Source organism: Dermacentor andersoni, chromosome 1 (assembly GCF_023375885.2).
Source record: "Dermacentor andersoni chromosome 1, qqDerAnde1_hic_scaffold, whole genome shotgun sequence".
NCBI lineage: Eukaryota > Metazoa > Arthropoda > Arachnida > Ixodida > Ixodidae > Dermacentor > Dermacentor andersoni.
Genome location: NC_092814.1, coordinates 311888677 through 311911044, shown reverse-complemented (window position 1 = coordinate 311911044; position 22368 = coordinate 311888677). Strand labels below are relative to the sequence as shown.

At 42.9% G+C, this 22368-nt stretch overlaps 1 protein-coding gene across 1 annotated transcript in view; it reads left to right on the top strand.

The window, feature by feature from the left end:
* LOC126547826 (uncharacterized protein C05D11.1-like) overlaps positions 1-22368 on the top strand; it is a 120785-nt gene that overhangs the window by 31065 nt on the left and 67352 nt on the right. The window contains exons 7-11 of the mRNA XM_050195818.3: positions 739-849; positions 7375-7466; positions 11259-11361; positions 20552-20626; positions 20794-20904. Of these exons, the coding sequence (XP_050051775.1) occupies positions 739-849; positions 7375-7466; positions 11259-11361; positions 20552-20626; positions 20794-20904 (492 nt within the window). The remainder of the gene's footprint in view (positions 1-738; positions 850-7374; positions 7467-11258; positions 11362-20551; positions 20627-20793; positions 20905-22368) is intronic.

Sequence of the window (22368 nt, the reverse complement as noted above, 5' to 3'; positions counted from 1 at the left end):
CCAGATGAGAAAGAATAGCGCACTCCTGTGTAGTCTTGGCTTCCTGAGCATCTTATCTGTTCATTTTTACAGCATGTGACATGGGAGTGAGAAATTTTGTTCAAAATAATTGTTGCATGGATTTGGAGTTCGCATTTACCAGAATACTATTTTTTCTATTCAAATATATAGTGCTTTGCCTGGACCAACAGGGCAGTTCAGATTAGCCATCAGTTCTAATAAAAAGATTTCGAATTATTGGGATTTCACTGTAATGATTCATTGTGAGCGATGATTTTAGCTTTAAGATCTTCCTGGGGCAGGCAAAAAATAGTCATTTTTGACGTGAGATGACGTGTGCTCGAAATATTCACTCGAGCCTAAACACTGCTAAGACGGACGCTGCTGCTATTGGAGTTACCACTGCAGTCACCACTGGGGTCGCGTGCATGTGTGATGACCAGCCAAGTTCAAGTTATCCAGTGAAAGCTAATTTCAGGATTTAAATAATGCATTTGGTCCCATAGAAATGAGTGCCAGCCAATACCTTCACTCATGATAATAACCAAAGCATTGAATTTGAATTAACGGGAGTTGAAATAACTCAAGTGTACTGTACCTGACAAACAAAAAAAGGCAAGAGAACAAGGTGAACATTTAGATTTGTGGGCTCCATTTGCTGCTTAGGTCTGGTCAATTTTTAGGTGAATTATGAGGTGCCTAATTGAATTTTTAATAACAATTTTGCAATCTTTTCAGGCTTGTGAAGACATTGCAGCATTGTTGGTCATGCAAGACTACCTTACAGACACATCAGTCTCTCCTCTACAGAAGTTGTTTGTTGAGACAGAAGATCCATACTGCAGCATGGTATGCACCAAAGCATGTACTCTGCTCAACATGGCTTTGCCTAGTATGCGAGTATTGAAAGTTTTGAACTCAAATTGAATATAATAATTTTAGTACTCATTCACCTGGATGTCTCTTCCCCAAGCTGATAGAGTGGCAGCCCCATAAAAAGTTGCACAGCGTTATTTACAAAACCTTTTACAATGATTGCCCCGTGACTTATGTAGGGGCGGCAAACCTTTCCGAAACAGTGTGGCAGCACAGAAATGAACTCCATTGCACGGACAGCCAGCGCAATGTGGTGGCCAAACACTGAACACTGCGAGCCACTGTACTATAGAGTTAATATTGGTGGGGCCATCGTCCTTGTGACTGAGAGGAACCTGCGGAAGAGGATGTACCTTGAGTCGTAGCATGGTCAGGCTGCCACCAGGACAATTGCGTTGTCCCCAACCTTACATGCAGGGCCTATGCAAGGTTGCCACAAGAGGGAACCACTTCCTGTGTCATAAGCCAGATCTATAAAATGCTGCTGTGGCTTCCGGAAGCCACCTCTGATGGAGTCGGAGGGACTCTGGAATTTAGGATTAAATATAATAAACTTATGTAGTTGATATTTACTTAATTTGCCTAATTTCAAGTATTCCCCAACCAGATTGATTTTACTTGAATGTTCACCTTCAGTACTTCCTCTAGCAATTTGCATCAAAATTACCTGCAGCACAAAGGCATTCTTTTAATTTTTTGGCTGACTTTGTGAATGGGTATCTCAAAGCTAGTTCTAATCTTGGTTATAGTCGGCTCCGTAAGGCCAATTTACACGACAGATAAAAGCATGGACCGTGGATCATGTCCTCTACCTCACCACTCTATGCGTAGACATCGTATGCGCAGCACGGGTCAGCCGTGTTCGGTGCCAACAGTAAAGAACGGGTGCCTTTTCAGCAGGTGTTGTGTTGGGTTTTGTTTGCTACTTGTTGAAGGCTCTGAAGTCGGGATGCCCGTGGCAAGTTCATGCAATGGGCCCCACTCCGTCCATATCTACCAATTAGTCATGTGACACTTTTGCACCTGCCGTGTAATTTCTAAGCTAGTCTTGGAACGGGTTGCTAAAAGATACAAGAATAGACTTATGTGTGTCTACAGACAGTGTCCGCAATGAGGGGCAATCATGAACAACCTTGGTGTCATTCCATACACGCACTTTCGTTGGCGAGGCGATTTCTCAGAATTCCAAGTGTCATGCAGCCATTGTGAATATATCTGCAACAATTCAGTACCAAAGCATGACTTCAGTGGCTGACACCCAACGAAGCAGCGCCGATTATGCTTAGTGACCTAGGCAGTATGCCTCTGATTTAGAACAGTGCTGTCACAGGCACTTCTTTAATATATCTGTTCTCTGATTTCTCATGCTTTCACATGAACTCATGTGCTGTCATTTCTAAATCCAAAACAATTTTATATGTCTCTTAAAGGGCCCCTCACCAGGCCCCATAGCAAATTTTGGTTATATGCTTTAAGTTGTTACGTGTCCTCTAGGGAGCATTCTGCCACAAAATTTTTTCAAATCGGCGCATTAATAGCTGAGATAGAAATATTTCAGACCCACAAACCCATGATTTCAGCAGGCGGGCTCCACTGCCAAGCAAGACGCTCTCTCCACTCGCCTCGTCTAGCCTCCGTAAGCGAAATTCCTTCCCTGCGTTCTCCCATACCTGACTTCGAGGATCGCATGACGCATACGTCACAGGCCCCGCCTTCATTTTTTCTTTTTCTCCTCGGGTCCTCCCGCCTCCCCCATCCCCCACTCCACCCCGGCGCTACGCACTTCTATTGATGGCGTCACGCGCGAACTGTTGTCTCATTCGTGCAGTGCATGATTTTGCATGCTGTGCACAAGGAAACAGGACTAGTGGTATAATTCAGTGCTGCATGAATACTGAGGCAGAACAAGCGAATTGCAGAGCATGATCACGCGCTGGAACACGGTAGAAAATGACAGTTTCGGTACCTGCACACGTGACCGCATGACTGGGGGAACAAGCAGACGAAGTGGAAGTACATCTCTCTTGCTTCGGTGTGAAGTAAAATAATAAACACACAGACATTCTGTTTGTGTGTTTTATTCGTCAGTTCAAGCAACAGATCGCACATATAACAGATGTTGTCTTGAATAATTCTCAAAGTCACGTGTCACCACGGGCAACATCACACTGCGGACACCAGTACGTAGGTGCAGGCACAAGAGTACGTCATCCCCCGGCTGGGTGCGAGGCGGCCGCAAGGAGAAGGAAAAACAGCATTCGGTTTGAGATTTCACATCTTTCCGCGGCGCGTAGCGATGTAATACTTTGCAGACACGATCATTATCGCGCAATGTGTGCTCTGCGCTTGTCAGCTCAAAATAGCCAGACCTGGTGAGGGGCCCTTTAAAGCATCCCTCACCAGGTGCCATTGAAAATTCTGTTTATAGTATACTGGAAATTGTAAGAAGTCATGTAGGGAACGTTTAACTGCAATTAGTTTTCATGTTTGCTCTTATTAAAGGGTATAAAAGAACTTAAAATGTAGTAGTGTTGACATACTGCCAGAAGGCAAGCTTCACTGCCAATGAAGACCCTCTCGCCCTTTGCATTGACTAGCATCCACAAGCAACATTCCTCCCTTGCCATTTCCTATATCGGAGCCAAAGAACTGCGTCATGTTTGTTCTTAAAATTTATTCTCTTCCTTTTTTGCTGCACGGCACACTTCCAGGGGCAGTGTTGCGCTTTCTGCATTGGATGATTTACCGAATGCACATGCCATAATTGGTGACATTGCACACAAGCGTGCCTTGCGTAGATGCATTTGTGCTGTGTGACCCTGACTCTGTGACTGCATGTGGGGGTCCCTCGAAAGGAAGGGTGCACAGGTTTTCATTTTAAATTTCAGTTGTTTTGCATGATTTACTTCTGCGCTTGTCTGTTTGCAACTACTAAACCTGGTGAGGGGTCCTTCTTGCTAAATGAAATGTATGGAAAATACCCTGTGCAAGCTTGAGGTGCATTGAGACTATGACTGAGATTCCACTGTAAATGCTCATTTTGTGGTGACTTTGCACTGGGCGGGCTTGCAAGCAGGCAGAGTTGAATATTTCAGATTGCATAACTGTGGCCTCCTATAAGTGTGTCCAGAGTGACTTGAAGTGATGTTTCTTTTGCATAGTGTGTGCAATATTCATTGGCTTGTTTCTTGTCTTATTTAGCATTTCCTTCTTTCTTCTTACTTGGGAAAACTTGTGGCAAGGACTCTTGTATATTCCCATAACCATGAGGAGGCAACAGGCTTGTATATTGATAAAATCTGTATACACACACAGATGTGTTTGCGAGGGGATCAGGCTATGCCCTTTTGCCTTGAACAGGGGCTGTGTAAAGAGCTGTGCCTACTGTACTAAAGTGGTACATTTGCTATTTGCTGCACCAAGCTGTGCCAAAACGGTAAAAGTATTGAATATTGAATAGTCAAATGCAGGTGCATATGTTTACAACAGGGATATTTTATTAGGTACCATGCCTGTACTGACTAGTGCAAAAAAGACAGCTAACTATCAGAAAAGATCAGTTCTATACACGAGGTCATACATTTTTATTAAAAATCTGCACAGATAGCCTCTCAACATTTTTAGAGCCTTGTTGCAAGTAATCTTTCCAAGAATTAATGGCTGCTGTATGACTAACATTTCAAAAACAATAAATAAATGGTTGTAAAAAAAAAAAAAGATCAGAAGTTGTGGAAAAAAAAAAAGCTACTTCAGGACTTCTGTGCCATAGACATATGTAAAAAGGCCTGTTACAAGGAAAACACGCGTAAAAGGTGTAACAGCTATGTGGCTAGACTAGCAAAAACACTAAATGACAGGCTACAAGCAAAAATCATAGGTTGTCATATAGACTTCCACTACGAAACCATAAACATAGCTTGAATTACCCATTTTGTTTCTGCATTGCTTTAAAAACTTTTGTCATTGTTTCACTTCTGGAGTAACCAGACTTTAACACTCGGTCGTTGCAAAATATTTTGTTAGTTTAGCATGTTCGAAAATACCAAATCGTTTGTTTTTGAATACAAATAATTAGTTTGTAATATCCTATTTGCTTTCATGACTTCAAATATTCACTTGCCCCTAGTAAAAATGCAAAACCTGCAGGTGCCACCACCCACCTTCTGTGACCTAACCAACATGGCGTACCTCAGGCTAGAATCGTAATTTAGGTGTGAACATGTGGGTTGGTAGCATCATTTCTGCCACCTTCTGTTCTCCGCACTGTCCAAGCTTTCAAAATGCGTGTCTCTGCTGTAACGGTGCTACTAGTGGCGTTTTGGCCATCTTGGTTAGGGCAAGTTAGCTGTGTGGGAAAAAGCCTGTTTGCGGAACTTTGCATGTCGTCTATTGCACACAGGCTGCTCCAAAACACTGAGCATGACCGTGAAAGGTTTGTTTTCAGGTTAGTTTTTTAGTTAGACAGCTTGGATTTTGTTGACTTCATCCTCAGGATATCTGAAGCCACCACAGTCATAGAGTCTTGTGCCATTCCAGCCTTTCATTCGGCTGCATTCACGTGTGAGAATGTGTGACCTTAGTAGTGGGCCCGCAAACCCATGCTTGTGTTTTGTCGAGGACCTATGAGTTGCATTTCTTCACGCTTATCCCGTGAGAAGCCAACATGTGCATAGAAGTAGGTGTATGATCATTCCTGCCAGTGGGGCTGGCAGATCAAATGAGCGCTGCTGGCTCAGTCACCCGGGAGGCATCTTGGTTCTTTTGAATGACTTTTCACATTCAAATAATTCAATATGTTTATTTCATTGTGTGCAGTCTTTTCACTTACCGTGGCACAAACATGTGCTGTAAAAGTAAGTGAGAGAGCTTTGAATGGGTTGCATGTCACTTGCAGCACACACATTTTATTTGAGGCTAGGGGCAAGGCTAGGCGTTCAGAGCCGTTTGAAGTGCCCATGCTGCAAAATGTTACCGCTTTTGTCAAATCTGAAGGGGACCATGAAGTGGTTAAAATAAAGTGTATTCTTAGCTAATGGGAGTGCCTTTGATACAAAACTACACTGAAATCAGGGAGTTACTGCATCACAAGTGCGTGAACTGCGCTAGTAGGGAACTCACCTCAAATGTTGTGGTGATGCAATGGCTGCAACGTCTATTTCATGAAGCCATAAAAAAATAATTTATTTGACATGGAAATGCAAACTGAAGAAGTGTACATGGACACAATTGTGCTGATCCAGACTGACGGGTGTGAAAGAACTCGCACTATACTCCATCTCGTCAGTCGTTTGCAACACTATGGAAGATGCAGGACTTATTAACCAGTAGGAAGGCCGAATGCCCCTCAAGATATGTTCATCTGCGTTGCTGCATCAGCTCGGCGTCCATTTGCCATCCTGTCAATACGTGCTCCGTAGTTGGTGAATTGACCCAACAATTGTTTTGCCATTTTAACCATAAGCTGCGTTTACATGAATGTGACAGGGGGGTTTACTTATGCGCTTTACTAGCAGTTCCTTGTGGTCTTCTTAGCCAGTAGTTAAAGAATGCCCTTATAAATGTTCACCTGTGCCACATCGTCTGCTCAGCATTTATTTGGTGTTTGCTTGACCCTGTCATCACGCACCATACTAGACCGCAGTAGTAAATTAATGATGCATTGAACAATTAGGCCTTTATAGCATTCTGCATCGTCAGTGCGTCAGTCGCCATTCCTACTGCTGTGGTACCATCTGCTAGCTGGAAATCCAACCACTTTTGCAGATTGGTGACAATTCTGTAGTCCTAGCAGCATCAAAACAAAGAGCTGACCTTGATAATTATGACAAAACATACCTAATGCTTTGGCCTCAGTGCGAGGTGAGACCAAGCGGTGACAGATTATACCACTTATTTTTTGCTGTCATGGCGAAGAGTCTGTAACAAGGGCAAATTCGAATCGAAGTGGGCTGTTTGCACTGTATTGATGCTACAATGTTGCTAGGTAATCTTGATTATATCGGCTATTAAGGTTGCCATTGGTAACCGGCACAGTATTTTGCAATATAGAATCATGTCGCATATGGCTGTAACCTATTGTGGGAAGGCGCGAGGCAATCTGTTTCCCACATATTTATTTGAATCATCACTCAAGTGTAGGTGACCATGAGCCGGTGCGCTGATGTTGGGTGGGGTAGGGGAGGGGCGGAGGGAGCTGTATCTGGTAATAACTAGAAAGTGGAACACAGCACCCTGTGAAGTCGGTTATTTGATAACTCTAGACAGTTTTTAAAAACACTGCATGAGTTGATACAAAAAGGAAGGACTAGTGTAAAAATTTGCAATTACTTCATTGCACTGCTCCTTGTTTGTAATTTGCAGCTCCAAGAATGACTTCTTTTACCTCTTTAATCTGCTACAAATTCAAGATGCATTCTGCTCCAAAATCTAAGATTTTGCTGCTCCAAAAATTGCACCAAAAGCTGTTTCAGCACTCCCACCCCTGCTTGCCTTTTCCAGGTAAAAGCAAGTTTTATTGAAAACAAAGAAAGCTGCTTTTATTTTGGCTTTGAGAACGTGACCAAAGGAAAACTCAGAATGATCAAGAGCACGTGAGTTATATTTTTGTTAAATATCTGTTTATTTATTTATATTACAGTATTGTATAGTATACGTACTGGGGAAGGAGTCTAGCTGACCAATCTTTTTGGATGTTTAATCTTTTTTGAGGAAGTATGTTCGTAATGTTGTGATATCTGGAAACCAGTCAGCAACTGAAAATTACTGTATTTTCCGGTCTATAAGTTGCACCTTTGCATAAGTCGCACCCCCCTCAAAAATGGCAGTTTTTCATAAAAAAGAATGTATACAGTTAAACTTGTATATAACGAAATAGGTCAAATCTGGAACTTCTTCACTATATTAAAATTTAGTTCTATTGAAATTCGACCTTTTATGCAAACAAGTACAGCCGCTGATCGATTTTTTTTACGCAGAAAGGTGCCGCAGAATTTTCCGAATTATTGGGCAATCGAAAAAAGCAAATTTAAACAAGAAAACAATTCACTTTGATAAATTTAGGATTCGGCGACGAAAGATCCGGTTTCATGCCATGTCGGTGATATTGTCACAAAGGCGGTACGAATTAAGCAAAGTCAGCCACGCTTTTGCGTGCACTCTGCCCCATGGATGATAGCATCGTCTGCACTAGAATGACGCTATCATGAAAAGCGCCGGCAGCAGGGAGTGTATGCTTCGTCTGCCTCTTGCTCCAGCAGGTCACCGAAATTCGAGATTACACAACCTTCAATACTAAATGCTTGGGAAGACAGCTTACACAAGGCCATGCCTTCTCGGCATGCCCACTCTTTGCACACACGGCAGATTACCTCTAAAGCAGGGTATGCAGCTGCACATACGCTCAGCCGCGCTTACGGCCATGCGCACATAATGCATGGCCATGCGCTTACGGCCATGCGAGACGCGTGCCAGAAATCGCGACGCGCGTCAACTTATCCACCCTCCCCGCCTCGTACCCCTCCACATGCTTGATCATGGTACCACAAGCTCGCTCCCCTCCCTGTCTTTCCCAGTGCTCGCGCGGGGAGGCGGCACTCGTGCCTGAAGCCACCATCTTTCTTTCTCACCCTCGCACATTTTCACTCGCACCTAAAGCACAAAGTGCGTGGGGTGCGATAGGATCTTATCAGACTTGGACTTTACATGGAACATGATGCTGCTTCACTTCAGTGGTCGCTCCTGTTGCGCTGTGCACGATTTGAGAGGTGCATTTGCAAGCAGCCACTTGTAATTGAATCATTTGATCATCTGCGTCTGCGGATTTATTGTCTCGGCATTCCTTTGCTGCAGAAGCGAAATTTCATTGTATTGAAATCGCATACAAGCACACATCGTTATATTGAGGTTCTAATTACATGGTGTTTTATGGACAAAAGGTTATGAAAAGTTAAATACTTTGCTATATTGAGACTTTCGTTATATTGAAGTTCAGTATAGCGAGGTTTAACTGTAAAAGGCACACCAGTGTATAAGACGCACCTGTTCATTCGGTAAGCGATTTAAAAGCTAATTGAGGATCACGCCATGAGAACATGTGACAAAAAATTGGCAGTGGCTTAGCTCGGCTATGCCAGGATATACGTAGCGAAAGCTAAGGTATAGCATGGTTAGTCTTGGTTGATCTTGATTGCAAGTCCAGGTTAGTCTGGTTGTCTAGCTATGTTGCGGCGTGTAGCCAGTCGTTCGGCGTGCTATTCGTCTGTTTCCTGGGCGATTCGTTTCCTCTTCATCTCGTTCCGATGTCGATTCCAAGCCTCCTCTTGCTTATCAGAATTGTCGCCCTCCATACTGCCGCCTCAACTGTGGTTGCGGCGCACGTGAGCTCTCCTTTTCAATCCTATGACATGTTATCAGGCATGCGACGCAGCTGGCGAAGCGAGCAGAGGCGAGCGCAACGACGAGCATTGCGGTGTGATGTCATACCAAACGGCGGCGGCGGAAAGGCGCGGTGCTGCACAGTGGCGCAACATCTGTGGCTCGGTGCTACTAGTGGCGCATGCACAGTAGTGACTAGGGAGCGAGAGAGAGAGAGAGAAATATCCCCGGTGAGGCGCTCGTTGTGACGTCATGTGCCTCCTCGGAGCACCGCCACGGCGAAATCGCAAGTTCGCGGCCAGTCAAGCTTTCGCTTTAAAATACATGCTTGCAGCGGCCGCTGCCTTAGCACGCATCCCGCGGTAGGCAGTGCTGACACGCATGCAAGCGCCTTCCAACGTCTAGACAATAGATTTAAGTATTTTATTCCGATAGCATGAACAATGTTTTTTGATAGCTTACATGATGGTGTTTAGTCAAAGCCATCAAAGTTGTTTTCCTTCGAGTTGTTTACAAACAATGCAGCTACTTCAGGTTGGAGTTTCCCTCGCACATCACTGTCATCTTCCGACTTGCTGGTGTAGCACATTAGAGGCTTTGTGCCAGTCCCGGGTCATCTTCTCGCTGACTTCAAATTCCCTCCCTGCGTCTCGGTTTACATGCTCCAGTGCAAATTCAACTGCAGTGCATGCAGCTTGAATTTTGCATCGTAACTTCGCCGAATTCGCTTCGCACGCGGTGTCCTGGTTAGCGAGGCTGCGACGATGCACGTGAAGTGCGTTGCAACAATGGCAACGAGTGCAATGAAGTGTAGTGGGTGCACATGGCAGAAAGTGATGCGTGGTGGAGCATGATTTGATGCTCACTTGATAGAAAAGGCGTGGCCATAGCATCCAATCTGATTTTGACAGTATAGAATTCACACTGTTCTATAAGACGCACCAACAAAAATTTCTGAAAAAAAAACGGCACTTATACACCGAAAAATATGATAGTGTGCCACAACAGCATGGTTATTCCCTGTGTAAGGTTTTGGTCCTAACATGAAGATACTATTGGTGCTAGTTGAAATTTGTAGAACTGATAAAGGAACTGCAGTGCTTTTTTGCATTTATATTGTCATCATTCATGATATTGGCAGAGACTTGGATGCAGTGGGGCCACACCATGCTGAGTTACTGACCACAGTCCCAGCACATTATTTCTGATGAGCTACCATTGGTGCTACTGCCACTGTCATTGTTCACTGATTCAGTCACCAACTGATAGGTTTGACAGTGTGGTATGTTGACAGCCAGCATGCTCACTGTCATAAAACTGTTGGCTTGCATAGCATGAATTCAATTTCTGATTAAATTTGTAAGATCTTGCTACTGCAGACGATCAAAGCTCATCTGTTTGGCACTGATTCAACTAAATTTGCTCCGTTATTAGGCTAAATAATGCCAAATGGTGCTTGGAAGGCCAGCAAATTATGTTATCATATGGGTTACGGCTATACTGTCATTTACAAAAGTGATATTCATAGCATTGTGCCCATGGATTTTATCCCAAAAATCAAACCAACCATCCCATGGCCTATAAATTTGCAGTTGCTGTTATATGTTGGCACTATGAACCAAGTTGCAGTGCCACAACGAAGTGTGGATAAAAGCCCAAGTCCAAGAAATTAAGTAGGTTATGTAACATATCACAAATAAAAACAGGCTCTTAGATTCACATAAATGTCGTATCTAATTTTGTTGTTGATTCAACCTGGGATTATCTGCGTCAGCTGACACCTTGAGAATGACACCTCTAGCGCATGTGTTAACACCTTCACTTTATCTAACTTTAAAAGATAACACCACTGTAATTTTTTGTCAGCACTACTTTTGTGTAACCATCCTGCTAGAGAAATTAGCCTTTCATCTATGGTCTATTTTTTTAGTGCATGCTTTGTTAATGAACATGCAGTACAACTTCCTCATTGTTATTGCTGCCATTAATTTTTACCTTTTTTATTTCAGATTGATCAAGGCTTTGTCTGACATTGCTAATGGCACTACTCCTCTGGACATGGAAAGAATGGCTGTTGTAATTCAAAGGCGACGTCTCCGGATACTGAATCAGGTTTTGTATATTATCAACTGCTGTTGTATACATTATGTGAGGGGGAAAGGTGTATCAGACAAATAGTATCTTGAAACTGATGGTTGTCTTGGGATTCCTACTACTGTCAGACATAATAAGCCATTCTTCTCACTTAGTTTGGTCTGCCTATATTATCAATGCAACAAATTACGCTTTTAACAGATTCAGCTATAGTGGACTATTGGGTACAATGGACAAAGTTTTTGGCAAATTTTGTCTAGATGATGTAAATGCAACATGCTTTGCTGCTGTAGCGCATACATGTGGCAGTGGACTGCTTGTAACTATTTCTGACCACTCTTGGAATGTGCGAAAATGCACTTTTTTTAAAGGAACTGACACACTAATGGCAGGCTTTCTGCAACGACGTGCCGTACAGTACCCAACAAAAAGCTTTAGAGCAGATTATGCAAGCGGCATGCTGTTGGCTCAGTGCTGGGGGTGCCGCTAGACTTAACCAGCTTATCTTCAAAGCTGGAGCATACGGTGCAAAAACAACCGCTGACGATTGCAAAATCCATCGTGTTAATGATGCTTTATTTCTCATCGCATCAGTTCGCCCAAGAAAGAAGATAGGCTGCTATTTACGGTGCTCAGACTGCGAAGCGCGTGATGCAGTGAGCCTTCTTGTGTACCGTGCAGCGGCAGCCAAAAATGGGCTCAGATTGGAACCTGCCTCATACTGCAGCTCTCATTCGTGCTACAGGTTTGAAAGTTGTCATCTTGTTGAGAAAGATTGTAGTAAGACATCAGTTTAATCTACCTACCCCTGTTCTGTGTGAAAAACTCCAGCTCATATTTGCGTCACCAGCGGCGGCAACATGCTTGGTCTGGGTGATCAGCATGGCAAGGTGCTGGCTGGCCGCCCGCCCGCCGTTGTGCTGCCTTGCCATTGTGCAGGCGTATGTATGCTCTAGTGCGGGGAAACAATGAACAGCAAGGAACCGTGTCAAGTAGTACTATGTACGATTACCACATGAACCCACATTTACATATTATTTATTTTAACTTCGATGTTTTCAGCGTTTTTGCGATCGCCTTCATGTTAGACATGGTATATGCGAAGTTCCAACATTTCACAACATACTGCGGCCCTAATTTTGGATAGGACAGACTTCGGATATAACGGGCCTTTCTTGCTGGCTTATTACAGTTTGTTGTAATGGTTGTTGACTGTACTGAGTACACATGCCTTGATCACAGACTGGCTTCACTTCCTCAATGGCAACATGTCTTGTAAAGTAGTCAACTTGAAAGATAGTGGATATTAGGTAGATAATTATTTAACCAGAGACTAAAATTAAGCCGTTGCTGCTACTAATGTGTTGGTCAAAAAATTAATTATATCTATACTGCACTGTCCTAAAAAAATTGTTTCTTCTTGAAGCATCTTGTATAAACGTAGTACCATTATCAGCAGTTTGGCTGCAGTTCAAGAGGTACCTCTTTAATTAGGACTTTTTAGGCATTAACCTTATGTTATTGCCTGCAAGAACTTACTGCGAAGCTGTAACAGCTGCCCCAAATTGCCTTTTTCTCTGCTACAAAGTCTGTTTCAAAACAGTTGAGACTGTTCCCGCTACTGCAAGTATAATAGCTTGGTTTTTTTGTTGCAGAAGCTCCTAACTTGCAGTTGATTTCTAGAAGAAAAAATTTGTATTTAGAGGTATGTGAATACCCATTTGAAACTTTTGAATAAGGAAGCCAATATTGTGCTATTAGAGTCGGTCTTCGAATTGTATAAATCACTACATTAGTATGAACATTTTTCAAATAGTTTTTGATTATGTTTCAAATTGTCAAGTGCGCAGAATCAAGGGTAAAGTTGGAATGAATTTGCAACAAGTTTCATCCTGGCAGCCATATAATAAACATGCAATGTGAGAATTTACGTTGTATAGGGTGCTACATCTCTCAGGGATCCAAACTTTCTTTCTAAAACGCTATCATTCACTCTCTCCTAAGAGTCCTGAGTACAGGAGCAAACTGGTTGCTCGTTCCTAATGCTCCATTTGCGCTTTTAATAAACAGTGCTTCATAACATGCAGTGGGATGACAAATTTGCTAAAAGTGTGACTATTAGGATGTGAATATTGTCACGTAGTAGTGACTGAAAAACAGCTGCAAAACTATGAATAACTTGGCTAACTTTTAACGCGATAGCATGAAGGTCCCCGCATTGCATAAAATCCGGTGTCGGTGTCTTGCATCGGACGAGGTTTAGCGAAAAATCATTCGGAACCACAACCACGCAGGCCCTCTGCGTGGCACAGAGGTGTTACTGAACTAATTGAATTACTCAATGTAACATGCGTCTGAAAAATCATAAAGTAGAACCTAAGCACAGCCTATGTGATAGCGTCAGATTGTAATTTAAATATACCAGAAAACATAATTTTGTTACATAGAAATTCAAACATAAACCCCATTTCCAGCGTTTCTACCTTTCATAGAGCGGTGCGCTGCGCTCAGTTTCTTGCAACAACACCATGCAGATGGTGCTCGCCTATGCACATCCGCGGCCCACGTGAGAAGCTGTGCTTCTACCAGAAAGCTCGCCCGCTCACTTTCATGCATAGTGTTTGGCGCCAGTGTTCTCCAGTAAACATTACAGTTACATAAGCTGCAGTTGTCGAGCAGCATGAGAAGCAGTCAGGGTTCTTTGAATGCTATCACGTTCCACTCCTAAAGGTGAAGCTTAGGCGTCCTCCAAATATTTTATTGGGTGAACCTGTGCTCACAAAAGCTAGTTACACTCAAAGCTTAACGATAGCTGTGAATACAGTTGGCGATCGGAGAAATCTGAACTGCGGATCTAGCGCGTCGGCTTCTATAGATGAGTCATCGAAGGCTCCAGAGTAATCACTGGTGCCCGCGTGTCTTCCAGAAAGTACTACACAATTCATGTCACGCATACAATCAGAATCGGAAGCTTCGGTGAAAATGGATAGAACCATTGATAACATTCGAGTAACTTCCGATACATGCAGGCGTATCCTGCACTGCGTGATAACGTTTTAGCATTTGTTAGCCGGTGAAAAGCGGTCACCCGAGAAAGCCAAACGAGTACACGTGTCAATATGATCGTTAGAAATTAACGCTTTCAGGGTCAATGACGTAAATATACGGCACCGTGAACAAGTCCAAAATGGTTGATGCTGTATATTTACGGCGCCGTCTGTACGTTTAAAAAATGCGTCAATTTCCTAACTTTTTCTTTCCTTACATGTGCTGCCACTACGCAGGAATATAGGGAATTTTTTTTTTCGCACCTACCTCTCTTGGTTTTCGTTGCATGGTTTGTTTGCTCCGGTGCATCTATATACTACCGCGCGCGCACTGGCGGGCGGTAGTCAGTTTTGGTTTTGTTCCCTGGGCGGTTTCGGTTTCTTGCGGTCACAAAGCTGATGACTATCTCGTTACTAATCACTCAAAGGGCGACTGCCTGTTACTCGCTCGTTTATTGCTCACAGGGGTGCGCATGCGAAGGATGCCACCGTGCGCGCTTTTCCTTTTTGGAGATTCGCAAAAACTAATTGCCTCTGGTTGGCGATAAGATGAAGGATTAGCGGAAGTTTGTCACACGTGTTGCTTTTTTGACGGGCGCACAACCACACAGTTTTCGTAAGTGCGCTCACCTATACAGTTCAAGTATGCTATGGACGTAAATATTAGTGTAACAGCAAAAACATTTGAGACTTCCGAAATATTTTCATGTGCGCATTTTCTAAGCCTTGAACTATGTGTATAACAATGCCTCAAATTTTTCATTCTTATAAGTTCATTTCCTTTTTTTATTGTTGTTATAAATAAAGAGTACATATATACCAATGCAAAATATTTTTTTTCTCACTTTACGGTCACCCTAGAAAAATTATGGTAAATTTTTTTCGAACTAGGTCCCTCTGAAGAATTTAAATCTGCAATAAAAAAAATTCGGCCCTGGGCGGTCGCATATGGTGAAAAAAGTCGACCCTTAAAGGGTTAAAGGTGAAAACAGCTATTCTTTATTTGAAAGCTTCAAAAAAGTATATGATATTCGATTGATTCACTTCTGGTACTATCTAATTCTTATTCAATGCGATCTCATAAATTACTATTAGTGGACCCTTATTTGTATGACTAGGATCGAAGCTTGTAGGCTAGTTGGTGTGACAGCACTGGTATGGCAATACACACACACAAAAAAAAAAGCAGAAAGAGAAACAATGCCTCTGTGTGTCTATCCATAAATCTTGTTTTCTGTCCATGTGTTCCGCACTGTTTTATTGGTCCTGATGGCTTTCATGTTACTTTTATGCAGTGGTTTCAGCTCACAATGGTACAGGACAAAGGTGTTTTTACCCACTTGATCCCATTGTGCACAAACCTCCTTTTTGTGCCATTGCTCCTGTCCTCGTGGGCGAAAACAGACTGGAAGCTTGCGCCCTGGCTAGCTTATGTCAATGCCAGTCATAGTTGCCTCTCTAAAATTGACAATTGACCACTTACTAGGGACTTACTGCTGGAACCTTGGCCAGACTGCAAATCTTGTTGCAGGGCAGTTCGTGCAGTTCTTGCATTCCTGCACAGCATGGTGCTTGACTCGCAGCTGTGAAAGTCCTATCTGACAGACTATTTATTCACGCCCTTGCCCACACCTGCACCACACATAAACACTATCTCTCTACCCTTCTCTTTATACCAGCGTGGAGCAGCTGGCTAGAGGAATCAACCTTAGGCCAACCTCTGCAATTTCTTAGATGAATTTCTCTCTCTCTTACTCTCTCTCTCTCGTCATAGTTCATGGGATTCAGAACTGAGTCTATGATTTGTGATACCCTTTTTTATGTGGACAGATTTGCTATCATCTTCTGAACTTTTGTGGCTCTCAATGATGGTGCATTGTATTTTCTTCATGTACCTTTGGACGACACAGGGGGCATAACTTTCAATATGCCATGCCCAGGAATTATTTTCGGGAGCAGTTTTGCGAGGACAGCGGTGGCCGTTATGAAATATTCACTTTATTTTGCATGTGAATCAAGCACATTGCTGACATGCATTAGTATGAACATGTTATATACTTGTCATGACATACGAGGGTAATTCCATAAGTTTCCGGCCTGACGTCTAAAACTTCCAGCGATTTCAAAACGGCTGCTTCAGACACACAGCGCCATCTCTTAGGAGGCCAGTGTAGGAGCTTCAACTCGGCATGCATGTTCGTCAGTAGCGCATAATTGCCTGACAAACACGAGGCACGCTATGTGGTGATAATGCTAAAAATCTAGTATTGAGGCGTGATTAAGTTCCTCACCAAAGGAGGGGTTTCTCCAAGTGTTATCAAACAACATTTGCATGGTGTGTACACAAAACCTTCGCCTTCTTATTCCACCGTGAAGGAGCGGTCAAAACAGTTTTGCATGGGAAGAGAGGGCATTGAGGATGAGCCCCACAGTTGTTGGCCCGTGAAGGGGATGATCGAAGGAATTGTCTCTCTCGTTGAGGAAAAAGTGTTCAATGACAGGAGGCTGAAGTACAAAGAAATCGTTGCACAGGTTGGACTCACTGTAACGACCTTGTTCCGCATAATTTATGAGAAGCTTCACGCGAGGAAGGTTAGTGCAAGATGGGTGCCCCGAATCCTTTCTTCTGTGTAGAAGGAGAATCATGTGACCTGTTCTCTCAAGTTTTTAGATCTTTGCCATGGGAATGAGAAAGGAGTGCTGGATTCGATTGTCACCAGGGATAAAGCTATGGCCCTTTACAACAATCCCCTTTCCAAAACAGAATTGATGGAATGGTGCAAACAAGGAAAAGCGCCACCGAGAAAAGCCAAGGTGACTCAGTCGACCAAGAAGTTCATGGCAACAATCCTTTGGGGTTGCCATGGGATTCTCTTGATCGACTTCCAAGTAAAGAAATACCATCATGAACACACAGTATCATGCGTCTTCTACAAAAACTGCATGATACAATAAAAGAGACGAGGCAAGGGATTTTTCATCATGGCGCCCCTGCTTCACGACAACGCTCCAATTCACACAGCGAGTGTTGTAAAGGCTGCAACGAAGGACTTGGGCTTCGAAAAAATCTATCACCCACTCTATAGTTCAGACCTGGCGCCCAGTGACTACTACCTCTTCTCAAAGCTGAAGAAAGATCTTCACGGCGAAAAATTTGCCGTTGATGATGAAGTGAAGAGTGCTGTCCACGGACATTTTGAAGACAAAGGTCCAGACTGTTTTTTGAAGGGTATAGAAATGTTAGTGCAGAGGTGTGAAAAATGTATTGAATTGAAGGGAGATTATATTGAAAAGTGACACAGTTGATTCATTTCTATCTCCATTAAAGGTTGGTCAGGCCGTAAACTTTTAAAATTACCCTCATACGTGAAAGTTGTGCTGTAAATAGTAGATCGCCACAGCAGTGGGGGAAGCTTAACGAGTCGATACTTCGTGGACTTTGCTGCGGTAATCCCTACCGAAGTTTTGAGAAAAATGTGTGATATCACCTGTCCTCCATTGCATGCTCATGCGAAAGAGCTGGAATTGTTTTAAACGTTTTGCAAAAAAAGAACTGAAACTTCTTAGTGGATGTAAATTAGGCAACATGTAGTGTGGCAGAGCTTTTCTGTATGTTTTTTTTTTTGTTGTTGATAGTAATGCACGTAAAGAAATGCAAATGTATTGTTGCATGTTAGTGCATTAGTATACTATTTAGTACAAAGTTATGCCGTGTTTCTACTAAGTACGTGCTAACAAGGTTTCACTATAGTGCATTAGAAATTATATGAAACAGTCTGTCTAATGGTTGCTGTCTAATGGATTTTGACATAGAGTGCTAGGCCAACCCCTACCTTGGATGTGCACTTTTGAATATCGCAATAGCTGTCACAATGGCCATGCAGGCAAAGTCAGCTCATTAAAGCGAGCAAATTGCAAGGGCTTTAGAGCACTAAGGCAAGCGTAATTCTGGCAACGTCATCTTATAGAATGAAGGCACCTGAAACCTAAAATCTCAAGGTTCACCTTTTTTCCTGAGGTAGTGTGTTCTTGTGCTGTGTCCTTCCTTAATGCCATGTCAGCATAACTTGCGAGGGGTGTGTGAATATTCGAAACTTATGAATAGCGAATCAAATGTTGCCCTATTTCATTTGTTTTTGAATTAGTCATTATTCGTTAAAATAATTATTTCTCTAATGATCTCTTAATATTTCAAATCGCCAACTGTGCTTTGGAGCAAAAGGGCAATAAATTTCATACCGGCGGCATAAAACACGGAAAAGTTAGGTAGTGGAGCCTGCTTTGTTGCTCAGGGAGCCATATTTTCCATGTGAATTGCTATCATTTGCAATCATCAATGAGTCCTGAGTACGTGAACAAACTGCTTATTTGCTCCTAATGCTCCGATTGTGGTTTTTATAAACAATGCTTTATAACATGTAATATTATGACTGAAACTTGCTGTATTTTGAATATACTAGGATGTAAAGTTGTTGTATATTATAGGAGTGAAAACTGTTGTTCATTATTCAAAAAGTATTTAATATTCAATTCCTTTCTGGCATTATTCAATCCGTATTCGATTCAGTCTTGAAAATTATTATTTGCACACGCCTACGCAAGCCATTGCTGATCATGTTACTGTGAAATGACATTTGTGCCTAGTCTTATTTATACCCCAGTTTTACATTGACTTCCACTAATCATTGAAATCCACGAGCTCCCACTAGTTCTAATATACAACAGAGCCAACACATCCACAGAAATTACTGTCGCTGACCTTTCCTCCCTGGACACTTTCACCCATAGATATAAACCTGTTTGTAACGGGTGTAAATGGGACAAAGAGTTGCATGCCACAGGCCGCGCTGCTGCAGACCGCTCTCCTCTACTTAGCCGAGAAATATACTTAGCGCACCCACATCTATACTGACGCCTCAAACACTCAGGAGACTCCCTCCTGTGGCCTTTATATGCCCTCAACAAGACAAATGCTTTCTTATCGGCTGCAGTGAAGGACATCCTCAATGACAGCAGAGCTTCACGGCATCAAAGAAGCTGTCCTCTGTATACTGCGCCGAGCACCTGACCAATGGGCAATTTTCACTGACTCTAAAGAAGCGCTATTAACATTGTGCAGTCTGTTAGAAAAAAACAGTCGTCAGCCTGTTTCTTTCGACATCTCATGCATGCATCACTTGGCCATTGCATCAGGCCACTGTATCACATTTCAGTGGATACCGGCTCATTGTGGTATTCTGGCCATTGAAAAAGCAGATAAAGCGGCATGCAAAGGTCTTCAACACTAAAACTATAAGCGGATTTATTTCACGAGATCTGACACTTCCCAACTAGCTAAAAGATTTGCTTCTGAAGAAAAGGATCAGCTCTGGAGCTTGCCTACCCATCATTAGCCTTTTCTTTACTTAGTTGACCCACATCTCAGGTCCAGACTCCCATCCAGCGTTCTTCGCCATCTGGAAGCTCTAGATCATCACCTTCGCCTGAACGCCGCCTATGGAAACGGCTTACAGTACCGCTTCGGTCAAATGACAAGTCCACACTGCAACAACTGTGGCTCTATTGAAACCGTGGAGCATATTCTCTTTGAGTGTCGTGCTTTCTATGAACATCGCATGTATTCATTTACACACAGTCCTTTATCATTTGACTTTGTCTTAGGCCCTTTAGCCTGCCTCACGCAACAGAGGTGTGCGATGAACTTTTTATTTACATACTTAGAAAACATTGGTCAACTCGACAAACTTTAGTTCTCTGTCACCCTCATGCACCTTTCATGCAGCGAATTCTGTTACCTCATTGTAGGACGGTGCATACACTGAAGGACTCTACCATTGCACGCTGTTGCCCATGAGTCAGAGAACTTAGTGCCCAATTTTTTTTAACTTATTCCTTTTTGGCATCTCCCCTTCTGTCTTTCCCTCCCCAATTCTCTTCCCCATGCAGAATAGCATGTCAGCAATGTCTATACGCCGGCTAAAATATCCGTCTTTCATTAAAGGGTTCTCTCTCTCTCTCTCTCTCTCTCTCTCTCTCTCTCTCTCTGTCACACACACACACAGCCTGTATATTTCTATGCCAGTGGTCATGGAAAGCTGATGTTTAATGGAGGTATTGTTTTATTGTTTTTTGCTACTTACGCTTCCTTCTGTCATGTGCAGGTTGAATCTTCACCACACGAGAGTATCGCAAACACCGTCATTATGGACTTCCTCTATGGAGACACGCTCGAAGATGTGAGTGCTTCAGAATGTTTGAAATGCACCTGTGCACACGAACTGAATATCCAAGCATGGATATCGCCCTACTAAATAATTTGAGCATCCTGCTAAATTTCATACTACTAAATTATCTTCTAAATGCTTTGTTGCTGATATGTTTTTGCAATATATCTCTGTTTCAGCTGCGGAACAGGGTAAACCAGATTCCCATATTCATGAGCCTGCTGAAAAAAGATAAGCACTTTTGGGTGAACCTTCTGAAAAAGTACATGGTTGACAACAAGGCCATCTGTGTAAGTTTAGTTTCTTTTGAAGACAATAGATAGTTTCAGTATAGCGCACAGTAGAAAACACAAGGAGGATGCGTTGCATTAGCGTTTCGTGCTCCAATCTGTGCACGTGCAGCGCTTAAGTGGCTTTGCGTGTGTATGCTATCTTCAGAATTTAGCACTGATTACGAACACATGCAGGGGAGCTTTACATGGGGTAACACGGCACCGCCTGCTTAGGAACTGTTAAATCATCCCAACTGATGTTTGTATTTGCTTTAAATTTGTGTCCTGGTGCTTCAACAGCAGGGTATTACAGTCGAACCTTGATATAATGATAACGTATGTAACAAATATTGGATATTACTTAGTAAACATAAAGTTTGGTTGGTTACGCTTCATATAAGTATTCTCCTGGCTATAACGAAATTGAAAACGCGGGATCCAACACAGTATCAGTTATAGCGATGCAAAATTCAGTTTGAATGTGCATCAAAATATATGTATTCTGGTAGCAAAAATTGTTTCAGAAAGTAGCCAACCGATCTTCCAGACACTCAATTTTGCATACTTGCACAATTTCTGCAGCACCGCCACCTACTCCTAGCACCAATGTATAACGGCAATAGCCAAAATTTTGTACACTGCATGGTGTTGGGCATTAACCACACGTGTGATGCTACAAACATGGCAACCATGAATAAAGTTGCCACCATGTTGACTGGAATAAAACCACAGCTTTGGTTGTCGACTCTCGATGAAGCAACGCTGGTTAGGCCTAGCGGCCTAAGCAATGCATTTGGCAGAGGGCCGGGTGACAAGTCATCGTGGAAAGCTCGCTTCCAGTTTGTTCACTTTATAGACCTTATCGGTGATCAAACCTTGAGATTAGGCACACAGGCTAAACTGACGGTCATAGTTGTGGAGTACGAACCTACGTACGGTCTCCTCTGTGTCCGAAAAGTCTGTCGGCAGCGTGTGCATTTTGTCCAATGGCTTCACTTGGTTGGAACGCAGTCGGCAAGCGAAGTTTCGGGTCCCACACAATATCATTAATCGCACAGTTGCATATTCATGGTGGAGTGGGGTGTGTGTGTGTAATTTCCCATGCTTCCTATAGGCCGGTCAAGGTGTCGGCGGTTCATCAAAATCTGAAGGACACCCTTTGCTGGCCCGGTGGAGGCACCCCTCTAGCGTTGCTTTGCATGTACCTGATGTTTTCTTTTTTTTTTTTTTTTCAACAATATCTGCATGTATGCTTATAATGAATACTGGATATAACACATGCAGTTTCGTGTCCGATGTGTCTTCATTATAACGAGGTTCAACTGCAGTGACAAGGGGGCACTGTTTTCGAAATCTGTTCTGAATTCTTGAAGATAACTTGACATGGCGTTAGCTTGATAAGTGGTAGACCACGCACACTGCCCAATCTTAGAGGCTGTTGGCTGCATACGTTTGCTTGCACTTTGTGTTTTTACATGTAGG